Source organism: Rhinoderma darwinii, chromosome 11, assembly GCF_050947455.1.
Source record: "Rhinoderma darwinii isolate aRhiDar2 chromosome 11, aRhiDar2.hap1, whole genome shotgun sequence".
NCBI lineage: Eukaryota > Metazoa > Chordata > Amphibia > Anura > Rhinodermatidae > Rhinoderma > Rhinoderma darwinii.
In genome coordinates, this window is record NC_134697.1 from 18421316 (window position 1) to 18442235 (window position 20920).

Genomic DNA, 20920 nt, shown 5'->3' on the forward strand with positions numbered 1-20920 from the left:
AAGCCTTTAAGCTTTCACTACCATAGATCACAAGACATCGTCTGGTATGAACCCATCACTACCGTAGACTACCAGAGTTGTGACCATTAACTCCTTAGCTACTCTAGACCACCAGGGATATTACCATCAATAGAGCTTTGAAGACATTCGGCTTTATGTAGATTTACAGCTCTACCACATTTTGTTCTATTTTTTAATTACTGACTTAAAAGGGTTTTTTCAGGTTTTAGAAAAAAATATAACTGCAGAATATCTGTTAATATAACCAAAAAGACAATAATCACCTGTAAAATCCCCTACCGCTCCACCGCCGATCATCCCGTGGTCCCTGCCAGTTCTTGTATCCATGACAGCAGCAGCGATGATGTGCCGTACTTACTGGCATCACGAAGACAGCCCCTCTAACGCTTCTTAAGCTTCTGATCACACCAAAGTTGTTGTCAACTCGACAGTTGCATCCCATTCATTTCAACGCTGCATGCAATGTTTATCTGGACACTATATAGAATTATTTATCTGGACACTATATAGAATTATTTATCTGGACACTATATAGAATTATTTATCTGGACACTATATAGAATTATTTATCTGGACACTATATAGAATTATTTATCTGGACACTATATAGAATTATTTATCTGGACACTATATAGAATTATTTATCTGGACACTATATAGAATTATTTATCTGGACACTATATAGAATTATTTATCTGGACACTATATAGAATTATTTATCTGGACACTATATAGAATTATTTATCTGGACACTATATAGAATTATTTATCTGGACACTATATAGAATTATTTATTTGGACACTATATAGAATTATTTATCTGGACACTATATAGAATTATTTATCTGGACACTATATAGAATTATTTATCTGGACACTATATAGAATTATTTATCTGGACACTATATAGAATTATTTATCTGGACACTATATAGAATTATTTATCTGGACACTATATAGAATTATTTATCTGGACACTATATAGAATTATTTATCTGGACACTATATAGAATTATTTATCTGGACACTATATAGAATTATTTATCTGGACACTATATAGAATTATTTATCTGGACACTATATAGAATTATTTATCTGGACACTATATAGAATTATTTATTTGGACACTATATAGAATTATTTATCTGGACACTATATAGAATTATTTATCTGGACACTATATAGAATTATTTATCTGGACACTATATAGAATTATTTATCTGGACACTATATAGAATTATTTATCTGGAAACTATATAGAATTATTTATCTGGACACTATATAGAATTATTTATCTGGACACTATATAGAATTATTTATCTGGACACTATATAGAATTATTTATCTGGACACTATATAGAATTATTTATCTGGAAACTATATAGAATTATTTATCTGGACACTATATAGAATTATTTATCTGGACACTATATAGAATTATTTATCTGGACACTATATAGAATTATTTATCTGGACACTATATAGAATTAGTTATCTGGACACTGCGTGGCATTGTGTATCTGGCGGTTGCAATTTTAGTGGATTTTATATTTAACAGAACTTACTGTACATTTCTGAGATATTTTTTAACTTTATGATAAAAGTGATATTGTCAGTGCCAATAATATAAGATATATATTTTGGGTATGTTCACACGTCTTAACAAAATACGTCTGAAATTACGGAGCTGTTTTCAGGTGAAAACAGCTCCTGAATTTCAGACGTTTTTGCAAGTGCACGCGTTTTTCGCGGCGTCATTTACGGACGTAATTGGAGCTGTTTTTCCATGGAGTCAATGAAAAATGGGTCCAATTACGTCCCAAGAAGTGACATGCACTTCTTTGAGGCGGGTGTCTTTTTACGCGCCGTCTTTTGACAGCGGCGCGTAAAATTACACCTCGTCTGAACAGAACATCGTAAAACCCATTGCAAGCAATGGGCAGATGTTTGCAGACGTATTGGAGCCGTCTATTCAGGCGTAATTCGAGGCGTAAAACGCCCAAATTACGTCTGAAAATAGGCCAATACAGTATTATAAGTCATAAACTCACATAAAAGCATCAGAAATTCTACTTGAATTAGTCCCAAAAATTATAAATAGAGCATATAGATAATGCATCACTTCTATCATGTGGGACAAAACATCAACTGTACAATGACTGTATTAAGTCTAATGTATAATCCATAAAACTTGCAGCTATCATAGGGTTAGCCGTGTTTCAATAAGACTTGGGTGACTGTGACAAAATGAAAGCTCCATAGCTGCTAAAAATGGCTGCTAGCTCTTGGACCCAGCTACAGTAAGAGAGGAACAAGAGGACTGTAGCATAACACACGTACATATTAAGAAGACACAGTACCCAGTGATAGCGTTCTTAGCACAGATGTACATAGTGGCCATGCCCGCTCCCGCCGCCATGTATTATCAGTCAGTGGCATCCTCTTGCTCCCGACCATCTCCACACCTCTCCTCCACTCCACGCTGTTGGCAGCCTTCTCCGCTGTTGCTCTACACCTGCTTTTCCTGCTGCTGCCTCTCAAATTCCCCCCCCCCCCCCCCCCCGTTTTCTTGGGTATAAAAAGGAACCTCCTAATTTACTCCATGCCCGAGCAATTAGGTTAATTCTCTATCTTGCTACATTAGCTCTCCTGTGTTTCCTTTTGGATTTACTGTTACTGACCCTGCCTGAATTTGACCATCCCTGTCTGCAGCCTGCCCTGTGCTTTTGCCTGTTTACCATAACGATCGCCTACCGCCTGCCCCAGACTTTGGCTTTGCTTACCGTTAGTGATCGTCTGCCGCCTGCCCTGATCTACGCTAATACAGGACTTTGCATTTTTTGCTTCTGTTATTGTACCTCGCATGTCCACGTCATCCGCTGCCAATGGAGACAACTCTGGGGGTAGCGACCTGGCGATACTATCCGCCTAGTCCACATCTCCGTATGGAGGCTAAAGGGTGAACACCTACAGTAGTAATCCCTTAGATTCCACTCCCCAGTTTAGCCCCACACCAAATCCATTGGCAACACAGTGCGTGCACACCATTCTCTGTAGGCCCTGTGACAGTCACTACTTCTACGGCCAACAGATAAGTATTCATTACAGGGGAAAAAGGCATTTTAAGTAAATTATTGAAGATAACAGGATTAAACAGACATGTGCAGTTATCATAGGGGTCATTATCAATTACATATCCTGTCTCTAAATATTCGACATTCAGAATAATACCTTTACCCTGTTTTACAAAGTAGTCTGAAATATATTCAAATTCTGTCAGGGAGGGAGGTGAAGGTCGTAAGAGAACGATTCCCGATGAGGGGATAACTATAAATATGTATTTCATCTTAGATTCAGCTTCTTGCATATTTTTCTTTCCGAATATATGTGTACAGACCAGATACAGTGAAATTCTCTATAGAGCTGTAAATTACTTTCCAAGGCTGGAGACAAAGATGGACACCTACAGACAAACATTATTTCCAGCCAACTTTATATTGAGGAATGCTAACATGTCAATTACAAGCTAAATTGATAGATCCATCAGTGGCGAACATAGAGGACGGGGTCCATAACAAAATATCTAAATGGTGCCCCCTTACGGTACTTCATGCAATCACACCCCACCATTCTGGGACAAGATGGTCCAACCCTTTTTTGTCTCTTTTTCCCACTCCCTGGACATTTCCTTCCTAACTTATTTTCTTGTGCCAAATTTTTCATGCAGTTTTCTGAGTCAAGCCAGAAGTGGATTCAAAATGAATGGGAAATAAAAGGAAGGACTTATACTTTTTCTTCCTATTGGATCGACTTCTAGCTTTAGCTAAAAAAAAACACATAAAAAACGGCAATGTTTTTTTTTCCAATACTCTACGGCGCTGCAATCGGTCGTGCTGTCATCAGGAGGGCGGGGGATGGAACAGTGACACAGGAGGAGAGAGAAGCTGACAGACCCTGGAAGAGCCTGGTTCTGGCAAAGTGGAGCATGGTCTGGTTGCCCTAGAGGTCTGAAATGTGGCCTAGTATTTGTAATCCTGAGAAAGATTGGGCTACTGGTAAGTCATAGGTAGCGGTGGGTGTTCCTTGAGATTAGGCCAATGGTAATTTGGCTGCATGAATCCTGGAGTGACTGGAGGTATCAATCGGACGGAGTCTGGTGACCAATCAAAATTAGTGCATGTCGGGCGAGTATTATAGAGGAGTGGACGGTGGTGTTCTGGGGAATATAGCCCCTGAGGGGTGGGACAGAAGCTACTAGGTAGCGTAGGCCTGGACTACAAGGGTTGGAAGGGTGTAGAGAGAGAGAGAGAGAAGCTAGAAAGCATGGACAGATGCCTGGAAAAAGGGCGGGAGGCTGAGAAGAAGGCGGAAAGTTATGTAAAGTAAGACTTTGTTCACATCACGTAACAGTGGCTTTCATTACCCATAGACTATAATGGCATCCATTTAACGAAGAGTCATGAAAGCTTATTGAAAACTCACGACATATCTGTTTAACAGACGCCTGTGACGGATGGCATAAATACGTCACCCATGGGCTACTATGTTAAAAAAAAGTATATGTTTTTTAACTATACTCTGAGGGATGGAATAGCGCAGTACTGCTACGCTATTCCATACTTTTTTTTGGGTTATGCTGATGTATATCGGCCAGACGGAGGTCAAAGGGACAATCTTTTGGCCTTCGTCTGACAATGGAGGCCCATGGAAACGTTTAGTGTGTACAGTATGTCTGGAACTTTCTCAACATACACTCTAAACATATGGCCAAAACTTGATGTGAACAGAACCTAACACAGCGCGGTGTAGTCTCAGATAGACAGAGACCTGTTTAAAGAGTTAGTCTTGTACAGAAGTTATTTGTTTCACGTTTACATCACCGTACCACGTTAAGAGTGGTAACCAATAAGCTGGCAGTGCCTTTTAATAGAAAGTAACTGTATGGCGTAAAATCTGTGTAATCACAATAGTTTTGTTCAGCAGGGGGGGGGGAACCACTCGAGAATCCCAAGAAACACGACTACCCATTGTCCTACCCCTGGGGGAACCATGTAGGTTTACAATGCCTTTTAGGAAAAGGTTACAGTGCTGCCTGAGCTGCGCCCTTTCTCATGGGCCATAACAGCTACATGAGCTGACATGATCAGTCTTTGTTTTAATTTTTAAAGTCAATGAATGACGGATTGAAAAACGAATGCAAACTGATCACACAGTGGTAACATTTTCATCAGTTTGTGTGAGGGTCAGTTTTTAGAGCATGTGTGGCCCTTGGCCCTGACCGAGGAACCCCACTCAAGGATGGCGAAGTAATAGGGTCGGACACAGGGGATGTCAATAGAAAAGTAACTACTGTACTTGGTCACTGGTCATTTTCTCTCTCCGGCAGGGATCCGCAGCCGCCACCTGCCTCGATACAGGAGCTCTCTCCCCCCAGAAGGTCCTTAACCACTTGCAGCAGACACAGGGCCTTCACTCCCAGCAGCCGTCCCAGATTCGCAGGGTCTGCCCTTTTAGCTACGAAAACGGGCACAACCCAACTCCTCTCCATTGGTCTCGGCTGTACTGCCAGTCCCATGCTGTATCTTGTTCCATATTGTACCACAGTTTTTTTTATAATGTGCACTCTTTCGGTACACAACGCACGCTCTTCACCAGGGGCACCAGAGCTATTTCTTAAATAGCCTCACTCTACCTACAAATGGAGCCCATGCGGCGCTACGCTCAGGCGTCCGCACACATGACCACCGTGTATGTCGACTAAACATGGTTTGACAATTAAAGAGGATCCGTCACCTCTCCTGACATGTTAGTTAGTGAAAACATAACAAACACATGAACAGAAACACAGTGCAACGTGCACACAGCAGTGAGGGGACGGTACTCTTTTGCATTGCTCCACCTCACAAGTTTTTCAAGACATTTTTAGAGAAATAAAAAGTGTAACACAAATAAAATATGAACTTAGACTAATAAATATTTCTGTATTTCATACATCTATTTAACACTGTTTTGTTTTTTATTTAGCTCAATAAATCCCTAGAGAAATGTATATAATATTAAAGGGTTATCGTCATCTTATAAAGTGATGGCATATTGCTAAGATATGACATCACCATATAATCAGTGTGGGTCCAACTTCTGGGACCCCCACTAATGCTGTGACCGGAGGGACTGCAGCGCTGATTTAGTGCTGCATCCCATTCTAAATTTCTCCTGCACAACGGGCGCTCCTGGCCACCCGGTTGCATCCAGGCCGTGATGTGGGTCCCTGCACAGGCAGGTGGTGCCGAGTGGATGCAACACTTAATCAGGGCTGCCCCTTCTTCATTCTTAGATGTCCCAGAAGTGATGATATATCCTAATTATATACCGTCACTTTATAAGATGGGAATGCCCCTTCAATCCATACATAAATAATAAAAAAATTCAGAATACCTACTGTTGCCAGGTAACTGCATCCACCGCTCTGCCCGCCACCTTCATAAAGCTGCAACACAAAGCAAATTTGTTATTATGATACAGTTTTCTGAAAATATTTTATACAACTCCAAAGTCAAAACTAGGTCGACTTAAAGGGAAAACGTCACATTGAATGTCGCATGTTATGGAGTACTAGGAGCTAAGTACATTGATTTATAGCTTTGTAGAAAAACATTCACTATGAGGGTATGTTCACACGGCTTATTTACGGACATAATTCGGGCGTTTTCCGCCTCGATTTACGTCCGAAAATGCGGCTCAAAAGCGTCGGCAAACATCTGCCCATTCATTTGAATGGGTCTTACGATGTTCTGTTCCGACGGTCATTTCTTTTACGCCCCGCTGTCAAAAGGCGGGGCGTAAATAGACGCCCGCGTCAAAGAAGTGCCTGTCACGTCTTCAGACGTAAATGGAGCCGTTTCCCATTGACTCCATGGAAAACCAGCTCCATTTACGTCCATAATTGACGCAGCGAAAAAGCGCCTCAACATGCCATTACGGCTGAAATTACGGAGCTGTTTTCTCCTGAAAACAGCTCCTTAATTTAAGCCGTTACAGACGTGTACGTATGAACATGCCCTAAGGCTATGTTCACACGCAAGCTCAAAAACGTCTGAAAATACGGAGCTGTTTTCAAGGGAAAATAGGCCTGATTTTAAGACGTTTTTTAAGCCACTCGCGATTTTCGCTGCATTTTTCGTGGTGTTTTTGGAGCTTTTTTCAATAGAGTCTATGGAAAACGGCTCCAAAAACGTCCCAAGAAGTGTCCTGCACTTCTTTTTCGTGGCCGTTATTTTAGGCGAAAAAATACGCTGCGAAAAATGCTCCGTAGGAACAGAACGCCGTTTTCCAATTGAAATCAATGGGCAGATGTTTGGAGGCTTCTGCTTCCGATTTTTCGGCCGTTTTTTGGGCTGTAAACGCCAGAAAAATGGCCGGAAATAGGCCTCGTGAACATACCCTAACTCTGTCAAAATCTGCCTAAAACCCCCCTGCAAAATCTGCATGTGCAGTTTATTTCAGGCCACTGATACAATGATGAGTGGGAACCCAGCCTAATCATCATCATCATCATCATCAATACAAAATATATACTGAATATCGTCATGAATGAATAGTGAATGAATATAGGTGAGGCCGAACATCAACATTTGCAACAGGGCCAATGGGACTTTAGCTACGCCTCTGAGATTTTGAGATGAAGAATTCAGAAATAAAAAATCAATGTATTATTTATCACAAAAAATGCAGTTCATTACACAAAAGCATAAAAAAAATGTATGCTAAATTGGTTTATTATGCGCAGTTCAGATTTTAACTCATAAAAGCATGAGACCTCGAATGTGAATATAAGAAGACTTCATATCAAGCACACCTCCAAACATTTGCATCCCCATTTACGGAACTCGTTTCAGCCCCCGCCCTCGACCTGCCTGGGAATGCCTACAAAATATCCAAGAAATGCCCACCTTTAGGCAAATTAACATAAGCCCCATCCATATTGTGTCCTATTCGCGGAACAATTGTGTGAAAAACGGGATGGTTGGGCGGTATGTATCAGGATCTACTTTGGCCTATTTAAGGTGGATGTGTTTTTCCTCAGTTTATGATTTGATAATGTTTTTTTTTGTCACTCGTGGTTTAGTTGTTTGTAGTTTATATTTATTTTACCTTGCGGTAATGGAAAATAGCTCTCTATGACTTCCTGAATGTGGTGGGCTCGTGCTAATACACAGCAGCCAATCTGAACAAGCAGATCTGTAGTGTAAAACATTGGGGAAGGAAATATTAGCAGCCTGAGCCTCCGATGAGATAGGAGGTAGATTTCAGACTACCTCAGCCCCTCACTGATCATACCACTGGCCCAAAGATAGTGAGTTACAATTTATACGGTATATAAGGTGCAGGTCAAGAAGACTGAAACAAATGCCACTAACTGTGATTGGCTACACAACTTAGATTAATTATAAATTCAATGATCTGAATGTAGCAGCAAACATAATAATTAACAACAATCTCAAGTCACTAGAGAACATATTACTGGTGTACAAAAAAAGGTGGTTCCAAAGCTCGAAAAACCGGTGGAAAAAAGTTTTTCCGAAATAAACTCGATGAGATGAAGTTGATTCTTCTATCTGTCATTTCTTATACTAAAATCCATACAGTGATGGATGGAATAAAAAATGGCTGACAATGTCACCTCTATCACCATGTGTCCAATCTGTTGTCCCACTGGCTTTAAAGGGGTTCTCTCCATCACAGACAACCCCTTTAATATGATCACAATGGATCCAGCTCTTAAGACCCCCAAACAGTTGATTTTTCTGGGAGAAGCCGCTGCCAGTCAGACATTTATAGTATTGTAGTATTACATAGCGTCATTCAGATGAATTGCTGTCCATATAGTACACGGGTGGTCCGAGTCCACCAGAGTGGGAGCAGCTGCTTTTTACTGGCCTTCCACTCCAGCTTATAGAGAGGGGTCCCGAGCCAAGTGGCAACCAATATGGCTGCACTTCCTGTGGTCATTTTTGCTCAAATGGCCGACACAACAAAACAGAAAAATGCCAATATCGTAAACTTTGGCTGCTGCTCTAACTTCTGATTTACTAATATATAGACAATGTTAAATTTGGGGTAAAAACTAAAAACATATAAAGTCATAAAATTTTTACTTTGCATGCAATGTTGACTATCGGCCTCAGTATTTTGTTTTAAAAAATATTAATTCATGCCATATATCGAGCAATAAAAAAGAAGTACTTACTTGTTACTGATGTTCTCCACAGATCTACTCTTTTGAATAATTGCGCACTTCCGTAGACCTGGCAACCACTGTGCAGACTATGAGTGCATGTGGACGCATGTGTCTGTCAACATCAGCCCCTTTTTCCCCATTCGCGTTGATCCCATGTTACCGCCTTCAGTTTCACCTTTGACCGGCTGTTGGACCAAGGGGATCTGAAGATAAAGTGGAGTATGTTGGGTAAGTGCAGGTTTGTAGAGATGATCAATGCAGAGAACATCAGTCACAAGGAATTATAAAAAGGGACAACTGTGGTGATACCATATGGATTATATCTTTACCTGAACGTATCAAATCAATGATCAGATTCAAGATGTCTGAGGAGGTCAAGAAGAAGGATAAGAATATCTATAGAGACTTTAGTACTTTGCTACATTTTTTAAAAACAATTGTAAGGTTTATGTTCAACATAAAAATAAAAATGTATTTTCTTTAAGTGAAAATGCTAATTTTTAAGTGAAGATTTGCAATATTCCAGCTAATGTTTTTACTCTATTTTTTGGAGTTTATTTAATATATTGGTCCGGGAGACTCCCCAATATTGTGCAACTACAAAATAGGGCGGAGAAGGTAAAACTGGGGAGTAACTAGTAACAAATGCATATTAAAAACACACAAAAAACATGGGCTTAATAGAAACCTATTAAAAATACCATACACTGCAATACATAAGTATTGCAATGCATGATACCAGCGATCAAATGATCGCATGTTCAAGTCCTCTAGTGGGACTACAATTGGTAACTGCCGCACTGGGGTTTTGCCTCTAAATCAAGTAGGTTGGACTTGACGGATCTGTGCCTTTTTTCAACCTTATCGACTATTTTGTCAGTGGTTTGGTAAGTCGGTCCGTAATCAGATACCGTTCTAATTTGTTTGACGGTAATTTTATGAGTAGCAAGTCAAGTTTATGGCTGAAATAGCAGTGCTGACAGTTTCACTTGAACTCAGTACTAAACCTTTTCATCATGTAACCATATATTGATATGTGTAGATTGTAGACATATGGCAATTATTGATACTCTGGATCAGAGGTGTAATTCGAAGCTCCTGGGTCCCAATGATAAATCTGTAACACGGCCCCCTTTTACCATGTGCTATTTATAATACTGATGTCTACTGGTGGTGGAGAATCCTTTGGGCCCCCCATGTTTCAGGACCCTGGTGTGACTGCTGCCTCGGCACCCCCTATAGCTCTGACAATGCTCTAGATGTCTAGCACAGCATAAAGAATTATGGTTCTGTTCACATTTTTTCATAAATTATGCAATATATCTATTTTAGAATAGAACTAAAAAAAAAAAAAAAATACAAATTAGGCTAATCTGCTATTATGCAGCACAAAAAGACACAACTATCAGTTCTAGCTTGAATTATCTACATGTGCCCCTGATTTTAGATTTTGATCAGGGGCCCATAATATCAACCTAGTTATTACATGTAAGGGCATGCCCCCACGTGGCGGATTTCCTCCGCAACTGTCCGCATCAATGCCGCACCTAATCCGGGTTGCGGATTACGGCTGCGGATCTGCCCAAAATGTGCAGTAAATTGATGCGGACTAGCTGCTGCGGACTGCGGAAAAAGTGCTTCCCTTCTCTCTATCAGTGCAGGATAGAGAGAAGGGACCGCACTTTCCCTAGTGAAAGTAAAAGAATTTCATACTTACCGGCCGTTGTCTTGGTGACGCGTCTCTCTTTCGGCATCCAGCCCGACCTCCCTGGATGACGCGGCAGTCCATGTGACCGCTGCAGCCTGTGATTGGCTGCAGCCGTCACTTAGACTGAAACGTCATCCTGGGAAGCCGGACTGGAGACAGAAGCAGGGAGTTCTCGGTAAGTATGAACTTCTATTTCTTTACAGGTTGTTGTATATTGGGATCGGTAGTCACTGTCCAGGGTGCAGAAACAGTTACTGCCGATCGCTTAACTCTTTCAGCACCCTGGACAGTGACTATTTACTGACGTCTCCTAGCAACGCTCCCGTAATTTCGGGAGCCCCATTGACTTCCTCAGTCTGGCTGTAGACCTAGAAATACATAGGTCCAGCCAGAATGAAGAAATGTCATGTCAAAAAAGCAAGACGCATCCGCAGAACACATAACATGTGCATGACAGCTGCGGACTTCATTGCGGAATTTAGAATCTCCATTGAAGTCAATGGAGAAATTCCGCCATGAGTCCGCAACCAGTCCGCCACTGCTCCGCAACAGACAGAGCATGCTGCGGACACCAAATTCCGCTCCGCAGCCTATGCTCCGCAGCGGAATTTTACGCATCGTCTAAACTAACACTTCTAAATTTAAGTGGAAGTCAATGGAGAAACGGCTCCGCTGCGGATTAACGCTGCAGAGTGTCCGCAGCGGAATTCAAGTGAAATTCCGCCACGTGTGAACCCAGCCTAATACAGGCTGTATTGTAATTACTAGCTGCATTCGAATCGCCGCAGTTTTGCTGTGCGGTTTTCACCTATGTGACATTTACAGGTGAAGCACATGGTTTTCGATGTGCTTCACCTGTAATAAATGCACGGGCCCAAAAAAATTATTATGGGTTTTTCACAGCATTTAACCGACTCTATATATACGGCCGGTGGTCGAGGTCCTTAAAACCCGCACCATAGCGTATATACGGTGCAGGTTTTAGCTGGCTGCCCAGTGATTGCCGTGGACCCCGAAGAGAAGATAGAAGCAGCTTTCACTGCTTCTATCTTCTCTGATCGCTTGTATAGAGCGCTCAATGCGTGCTGTATATGAAATAAAGTCCCCAAAGGGTCATTTCTGACCTTTGAGGTACAGACCATAATAATAAATAAATAAAAGTAAAATAAAGTGCAAATAAACTAACTAATTACATATACATTACCCACCCAAAAAAAAACACTCCTTCTGCCAATCATTGTTGTAACGCTAGCCCTGACCCAATTACCCTAAAAATAGACATGTAATATATCAAAATTTACGGTAGACAATGGCGATCACAAATAAAAGGTCTCTATTACGGTAAAACTATATTATTAACATGAAAAATGCGCTGAAATGTAAAAAAGCATATTTTTTTTCAACCTATAAGCCCGAAAATTCTGAAATAGCAAAAAGTATGTGTATACAAATGCGAAAAAAAACATGCCTGCATTGTCTACACAAAAATCACATCGCTAGCCCAAAAAATAAAAACGTTATAGCCGTTTAAGTAACGCGGGCTAAAAATGTCTAAACGGTCTAGTCCTGAAGGCTCAAAATAGCCCGGTCCTGAACTGGTTAAGAAGCACAAGGAAATCACTCCAGAACTGCAGTAAAGATTATGTAAAAATGTGATCAAAACGCCTTGTGGAATTCCAGCCTAAAGGCCAGGATCGGAGCTAACTCCGATCTCGGACGTTTAACCCCTAACTGGATGACTAGACATAACAGTGCTTTGGAAGTGACTGACTGGTCTCTGCTAACAAAGTAGGAGATTTCCTTTATTAGACATTGAGTATATATATGGCAGTGGTCGAAGATACAAGCTTGTGATAGATGATATTTTAAAAGAGTATTGCCAGGGAAATACATTATGTACAGTCTATAGCACAATGTTCCCCAACTGAGCCGGAGGTTTAAGTTTCTTTACTAAACGCAGTAGAACTAATATGTTGCATAATGCATCCTGACAATAATCCTGTTTGGGCAGTAAAAAAAACCGAAGCACAGGCTCTAAAGCCAATATTATGAACATGTAAAGATGGCTGAAGACATCTGCCAGAACAGTGATTTGTGGGTTCATTACTTGAGTAATAAACATTGGCCTTGGGATCTCCGTACAGCAATAAAGTAAAACTGTGGACTGGTTAAGCGCTAGATGACAGATTGAATTCAACTTAGCTACAGCAGGTTCAGGAAATTCAGTATAAAAGTGGCGTGACTCCGTTTATCAATGTAGAATCTAAAAGTGTAAAAAAGACTTCAATGATAAAATAAAAAATAAAAACATCAAGGATCCTGTAAAAAAAAACTTATTACGATGGAACGGACTCACAGAATTTTTGTCAGAAGGGTCTGCGGAAAATAAGTTGATCAAAGCGTGTCTGTGGTAGAACCTGTTAGTAAGTGTTCAAGTTCCCTGCAGCGCCACCACAGAGCAAATAAAGCATTGCACAGTTTTAATAGAAATCAATGGGCTGTCTGTGTAATGCATGGACATGCAGGGTCCTCCAGAGAGAGAGACACTCTTTCTAGCTGCCCTCTTTTACAGTTTATGGATGGAGGTTACCAATCAGGAACGCTTTAATAGAGTATTAGAAAGTGGGTTATCTAGACCGGACTATCCCCTTAGGCTTTTATTTTCTCACAGAACGGTTTTTAGACAATTTTCTCTATATGTATCAAACATTTTTGTACAGTTTTCAAAACCGCTATGACAATCATTAGCTCATTAGTCTGACCCTGTTAGAATTAAAAGCAATTGTCAATCCTAATCCACTGTGCACCTCCTGAGCTCTCCACCCACCCACCTATTACTTTACATGTGTCCTATATGTGCCATGCATAAGACTATAAACCAATTAATATACATTGTAAAAATGAGATAGTCATTTGTATAGTGAGACAGCTCAATCGTGTGTGATTACAGCATTGTATAGTTAGTATGATAGGTCATTACACTTTTTTACCAGTTTTCTTTGTGCCAGGGATGGCTATGCCCCCACCCCCCCCCCCCCCCCCATACATGGGGCCTTGTTGGGATTGCTACTGAAGAGGATGCAGCTCCACACTTCAGTAAATGTTCACCCAAATATTTGATTCCCATGAAGTGGGCATTCAGCCGGTCCAGTTCTTCCAGTCAAAAATGAGCATCGGTGTGTAAATAGAGAGGATCTTTTTCCATCTGTCGTCACTTCTGAATTACTAATATGAATCAGCTGCCAATTAAATGTATAAATAAATGACCCGGCTTCTTCCGCTTAATTTGCAACCTGAGAATTTGTTAATGGCATGTAGGGTTAGGTTCACACTCGCATTTATTGATGACAAATCAAGATTGCATTCGTTTTTAAATCCATCACCTAGTGATCTCAGTGCTTAAACATTTTTTGGGGACAGATCCTGTAAAAATCTCATAGCGATGGAACTGATGAAGAATGAAAACGGTCACACTTTTGTATCAATTTAAGTCCCATAGAAATTAATAGGATTGGTGGTTTTAACAAAAACTTGGATGAAGTGCATTGTACGACAGATATCACCGGTGGAGAGCTGACGAAATCTGCAACAGAATGTGAACAGAGCCTTATATTTAGGTTTTCATTTATGTTTATAATTTAAAAAAAAATATTCGCAGCACAGAGATGATTCCTCAAACGGGTAAAGGGACTTCCACATGATGCCCATTCAAATATGTCTGTACCTCACAATCTTTTTCACTCCGGCTAGTAGAAAAAAAGCTGGAGTGAAACTGTTAACAAAACGAATACCGTAGTCATCTATGGGGTCAGTTTTGTGTCCAGTGGCATCAGCTTTGCCACTGGGTGTCTTCCTAAATCAGACAGAGAAAGGTTTCAGTGTTCGGATGTCAATAAGGTGCACAAAGTGATAGCTTTTCCATCAGTTGTGTTGTGTACGGCTCAGGCAATAAAAAAAACGGCCGGATACAACTGACATATATGAATGCACCCAAACATATCTTAGAGATATTTCAGCAGATAACATTGGTGAGGGATTATGAGATGCATCTTTGTAGGTTGAAGGGTCTGCAGCCTTTTGTAAAGCTAGTCCCTATGATGTGTGTTATCACCCAAAAATTATTTCGTATACACATTAAAATAAGCATTGTTATAAATTGATGGTGCAACTGATGTATAACACAATTTTCAATACACACCTGTCAAGTAGCGATATAACATTCTTCTTTGGTCTTCCAATATTAGGGCCATACAAATGTGCTCTGGAATAAGTCCGGATTGACTGCAGCATATTCTTCAGCTGAATATAATCCTTCCCCAGCTGACTGCCATTAACAGCTCGGCTATTTAAAGTACGGTAATTGTTGGGTTCTGTAGGAATAACATCGTATTATCAGTTGTAGTGAATGTGTAAAGCTGATAAAGAATAGGTTTTGATTTTGGAGAAAAACGGTATTAAAACTTTTACTTCAATTCGCTGCATTGTTTTGGAGAAATCATAGTTTTAACACTGGCCAATGTTTAGTGACAGGCTTAGGGAGTAATGTCCGTTCGGAGGCGCATCTACAGCTTCTCTTCTCCATCTCAGCTCTCCTGTGTGGTGTAGGAAAGAGGACTAGTCGAATCCCCTGTGTGGTGTAGTATAGGGGACCTGTCAGCTCTCCTGTGTGGTGTAAAATAGAGGATCTGTCAGCTCTCCTGTGTAGTGTAGTATCGAGAATCTGTCAGTTCTCCTGTGTGGTGTAGTATAGAGGACCTGTCAGTTCTCCTGTGTGGTGTAGTATAGAGGACCTGTCAGCTCTCCTGTGTGGTGTAAAATAGAGGATCTGTCAGCTCTCCTGTGTAGTGTAGTATCGAGAATCTGTCAGTTCTCCTGTGTGGTGTAGTATAGGGGACCTGTCAGCTCTCCTGTGTGGTGTAGTATAGAGGATCTGTGAGCTCTCCAGTGTGGTGTAGTATAGAGGAGCGGTCAGCTCTCCTGTTTGGTGTAGTGTAGAGGAGCTGTCAGCTCTCCTGTGTAGTGTAGTATAGAGGAGCTGTCAGCTCTCCTGTGTGGTGTAGTATAGAGGATCTGTCAGCTCTCCTGTGTGGTGTAGTATAGAGGATCTGTCAGTTCTCCTGTGTGGTGTAGTATAGAGGATCTGTCAGCTCTCCTGTGTGGTGTAGTATAGAGGAGCTGTTAGTTTTCCTGTGTGGTGTAGTATAGAGGAACTGTCAGTTCTCCTGTGTGGTGTAGTATAGAGGATCTGTCAGCTCTCCTGTGTGGTGTAGTATAGAGGAGCTGTTAGTTCTCCTGTGTGGTGTAGTATAGAGGATCTGTCAGTTCTCCTGTGTGGTGTAGTATAGAGGATCTGTCAGCTCTCCTGTGTGGTGTAGTATAGAGGAGCTCTTAGTTCTCCTGTGCGGTGTAGTATAGAGGATCTGTCAGTTCTCCTGTGTGGTGTAGTATAGAGGATCTGTCAGTTCTCCTGTGTGGTGTAGTATAGAGGAGCTGTCAGCTCTCCTGTGTGGTGTAGTATAGAGGATCTGTCAGATCTCCTGTGTGGTATAGTATAGACTCTATACTAAGCTGACAGCTCCTCTATACTACACCACACAGGAGAGCTGACAGATCCTCTATACTATAGAGGATCTGTCAGCTCTCCTGTGTGGTGTAGTATAGAGGAGCTGTCAGCTCTCCTGTGTGATGTAGTATAGAGGATCTGTCAGCTCTCCTGTGTGGTGTAGTATACAGGATCTGTCAGCTCTCCTGTGTGGTGTAGTATAGAGGATCTGTCAGCTCTCCTGTGTGGTGTAGTATAGAGGATCTGTCAGCTCTCCTGTGTGGTGTAGTATAGAGGATCTGTCAGTTCTCCTGTGTGGTGTAGTATAGAGGAGCTGTCAGCTCTCATGTGTTGTGTAGTATAGAGGATCTGGCATTGTTTTGGAGAAATCATAGTTTTAACACTGGCCAATGTTTAGTGACAGGCTTAGGGAGTAATGTCCGTTTGGCGGCGCATCTACAGCTTCTCTTCTCCATCTCAGCTCTCCTGTGTGGTGTAGGAAAGAGGACTAGTCGAATCCCCTGTGTGGTGTAGTATAGGGGACCTGTCAGCTCTCCTGTGTGGTGTAAAATAGAGGATCTGTCAGCTCTCCTGTGTAGTGTAGTATCGAGAATCTGTCAGTTCTCCTGTGTGGTGTAGTATAGAGGACCTGTCAGTTCTCATGTGTGGTGTAGTATAGAGGACCTGTCAGCTCTCCTGTGCGGTGTAAAATAGAGGATCTGTCAGCTCTCCTGTGTAGTGTAGTATCGAGAATCTGTCAATTCTCCTGTGTGGTGTAGTATAGGGGACCTGTCAGCTCTCCTGTGTGGTGTAGTATAGAGGATCTGTGAGCTCTCCAGTGTGGTGTAGTATAGAGGAGCGGTCAGCTCTTCTGTTTGGTGTAGTGTAGAGGAGCTGTCAGCTCTCCTGTGTGGTGTAGTATAGAGGAGCTGTCAGCTCTCCTGTGTGGTGTATTATAGAGGATCTGTCAGCTCTCCTGTGTGGTGTAGTATAGAGGATCTGTCAGTTCTCCTGTGTGGTGTAGTATAGAGGATCTGTCAGTTCTCCTGTTTGGTGTAGTATAGAGGAGCTGTTAGTTTTCCTGTGTGGTGTAGTATAGAGGAACTGTCAGTTCTCCTGTGTGGTGTAGTATAGAGGATCTGTCAGCTCTCCTGTGTGGTGTAGTATAGAGGAGCTGTTAGTTCTCCTGTGCGGTGTAGTATAGAGGAGCTGTTAGTTCTCCTGTGCGGTGTAGTATAGAGGATCTGTCAGCTCTCCTGTGTGGTGTAGTATAGAGGATCTGTCAGCTCTCCTGTGTGGTGTAGTATAGAGGATCTGTCAGCTCTCCTGTGTGGTGTAGTATAGAGGAGCTCTTAGTTCTCCTGTGCGGTGTAGTATAGAGGATCTGTCAGTTCTCCTGTGTGGTGTAGTATAGAGGATCTGTCAGTTCTCCTGTGTGGTGTAGTATAGAGGAGCTGTCAGCTCTCCTGTGTGGTGTAGTATAGAGGATCTGTCAACTCTCCTGTGTGGTATAGTATAGAGGATCTGTCAGCTCTCCTGTGTGGTGTAGTATAGAGGAGCTGTCAGCTCTCCTGTGTGATGTAGTATAGAGGATCTGTCAGCTCTCCTGTGTGGTGTAGTATACAGGATCTGTCAGCTCTCCTGTGTGGTGTAGTATAGAGGATCTGTCAGCTCTCCTGTGTGGTGTAGTATAGAGGATCTGTCAGCTCTCCTGTGTGGTGTAGTATAGAGGATCTGTCAGTTCTCCTGTGTGGTGTAGTATAGAGGATCTGTCAGCTCTCCTGTGTGGTGTAGTACAGAGGAGCTGTCAGTTCTCCTGTGTGGTGTAGTATAGAGGATCTGTCAGCTCTCCTGTGTGGTGTAGTATAGAGGAGCTGTTAGTTCTCCTGTGCGGTGTAGTATAGAGGATCTGTCAGTTCTCCTGTGTGGCGTAGTATAGAGGTTCTGTCAGCTCTCCTGTGTGGTGTAGTATAGAGGAGCTGTCAGCTCTCCTGTGTGGTGTAGTATAGAGGATCTGTCAGCTCTCCTGTGTGGTGTAGTATAGAGGATCTGTCAGCTCTCCTGTGTGGTGTAGTATAGAGGAGCTGTCAGCTCTCCTGTGTGGTGTAGTATAGAGGATCTGTCAGCTCTCCTGTGTGGTGTAGTATACAGGATCTGTCAGCTCTCCTGTGTGGTGTAGTATAGAGGAGCTGTCAGCTCTCCTGTGTGGTGTAGTATAGAGGATCTGTCAGCTCTCCTGTGTGGTGTAGCATAGAGGAGCAGTCAGCTCTCCTGTGTGGTGTAGTATAGAGGATGTCAGCTCTCCTGTGTGGTGTAGTATTGAGGATCTGCCAGCTCTCCTGTGTGGTGTAGTATAGAGGAGCTGTCAGCTCTCCTGTGTGGTGTAGTATAGCGGATCTGTCAGTTCTCCTGTGTGGTGTAGTATAGGGGATCTGTCAGCTCTCCTGTGTGGTGTAGTATAGAGGAGCTGTCAGCTCTCCTGTGTGGTGTAGTATAGAGGATCTGTCAGCTCTCCTTTGTGGTGTAGTATAGAGGATCTGTCAGCTCTCCTGTGTGGTATAGTATAGAGGATCTGTCAGCTCTCCTGTGTGGTGTAGTATAGAGGAGCTGTCAGCTCTCCTGTGTGATGTAGTATAGAGGATCTGTCAGCTCTCCTGTGTGGTGTAGTATAGAGGAGCTGTCAGCTCTCCTGTGTGATGTAGTATAGAGGATCTGTCAGCTCTCCTGTGTGGTGTAGTAAATAGGGCTTATCAGCTCTGAGTGAGAAAACTTACTGTCTCTGAAAGATTCATATGTAGGGAAGAAATTTATCAAAAAGCATAGCTTTTTATCTTGTAACACTTAGGGCTACTTTTCCTGATATTATAGTTTTCAATTCCAAAGACAATGCTGTGCTAATGCTGAGTACTAATGGGAGGGACTATGGGTAGCATCTGGAAAAAAAACCACTATAGGGCACAAGAATACAAAAAAAATAATTTTACTAGAATTACGAAAATGTTTTGCATTAAATAATTTTCCATTTACTGAAAAATGATAAATGGAAGAGGGTCCTAGCCCTGAAATACCAAAATATTATCTTATCAATGCAGTGTTGCAATCAAATGGCTAAGCCAAAAACGGGCTTGAATTGCGTCCCTGCTCTACTCTCCCCTTTTTTTTATTTATTATTGCTGAGTAAATGGACAATTATTAAATACAAAACATTTTAGTAATTCTATTAAAAGGGCTTTTCATGATTTGTGTGCCCTCCGATGATATTTATATTGCATAACCTTCACATAAAAAACATTTCTGTATGTGTCAGTAAAACATGGTAAGCACCTAGAAATTACTTTTAGTTTTTAATGTTTCTTTATCTAGCTCGGTTGTTACATCACAATGCTCCCTTAAATGAATCTCCACCCTTGAACACCACTTTATTTTCTAATCTAAATAGATAAAAAATTCTGTGCTGATTAGTCTGCTTATATATTTCTATCGAGGTTGGAGCTCTTTTTAAAACAGAGTTCCAAATCACCTCCCATCAGGACAACAACTGTCCATATGCCCCATCTATGAGTCCGAGCAGAGAGCCGCTAATAAGCATCGGAATGGCTGCTATGTAATACTACAAAGCTTCTCCTGCTAAAATAAGTTCTTTGCCAGGGGTCCTCCTAGAAGAAAGGGGTTATCTATGATAAGACAACCCCTCTAAAAGATAAAAATCTGTCTGCCTAGAACCACCACCAGGGGAGCCTAAGAGCCTACTGTATACTGTTTTATTATAGAGTTCAATGTTCTAACAGTATGCAGTAAGTCCCTACACTCCCCCTAGTGGTGACTGCAGGCAGCCAGAATTTTATTGTTTAACTCTATGACTATGCAGGGGATTTGGAGCTCCAACCACTATAAAGATATACAAATAAATGAATCAACATAGAATGCTGAACTTAGAAATGGTGTTAAAAGGTGGACATTGACTTTATGTTTTATCAACAGGATCATTAGGATTCTTAGCAATTCTGCCAATCATGAAAAAGAGTAACTAATGGAAGGTGATGGAGATCATTATTATTACTATGAAACAACAATCTGATTGTAGAAACTGGATACTCTGCCTTTAAAGGAATACTCCTGGCAAACCTAATACACTGTGTTGTGCCTAATTCATGGGCTGAGGGGGCGGAGCATGACACATAGATTCACTCTATAGTTTCATGCTCCGCCCCATCAGGCGCTGTCATAGTTATAGCACAGTGTATCAGGTTCCCTAAATGGCAAATCTGTCAGCAGATTTAACCTACATAAAGTCAACGCCACTAAATAGGTGCAGGGCAAACAAGTTAAAAACATCCCCATGTTTGCTATCAAATAAAATGACATCAGAGAAATTAATCTATTATTGACTCATGTGCCGTGTGCTACTGAC

The 20920-nt window shown here is 41.6% G+C and overlaps 1 protein-coding gene across 1 annotated transcript in view; it reads right to left on the reverse strand.

Moving 5' to 3' along the window:
* HPSE2 (heparanase 2 (inactive)) overlaps positions 1 to 20920 on the reverse strand; it is a 219739-nt gene that overhangs the window by 54202 nt on the left and 144617 nt on the right. Inside the window, exons 5-6 of the mRNA XM_075842712.1 lie at positions 15166 to 15337; positions 6461 to 6508 (exon numbers count right to left, since the gene is read on the reverse strand). Of these exons, the coding sequence (XP_075698827.1) occupies positions 6461 to 6508; positions 15166 to 15337 (220 nt within the window). The remainder of the gene's footprint in view (positions 1 to 6460; positions 6509 to 15165; positions 15338 to 20920) is intronic.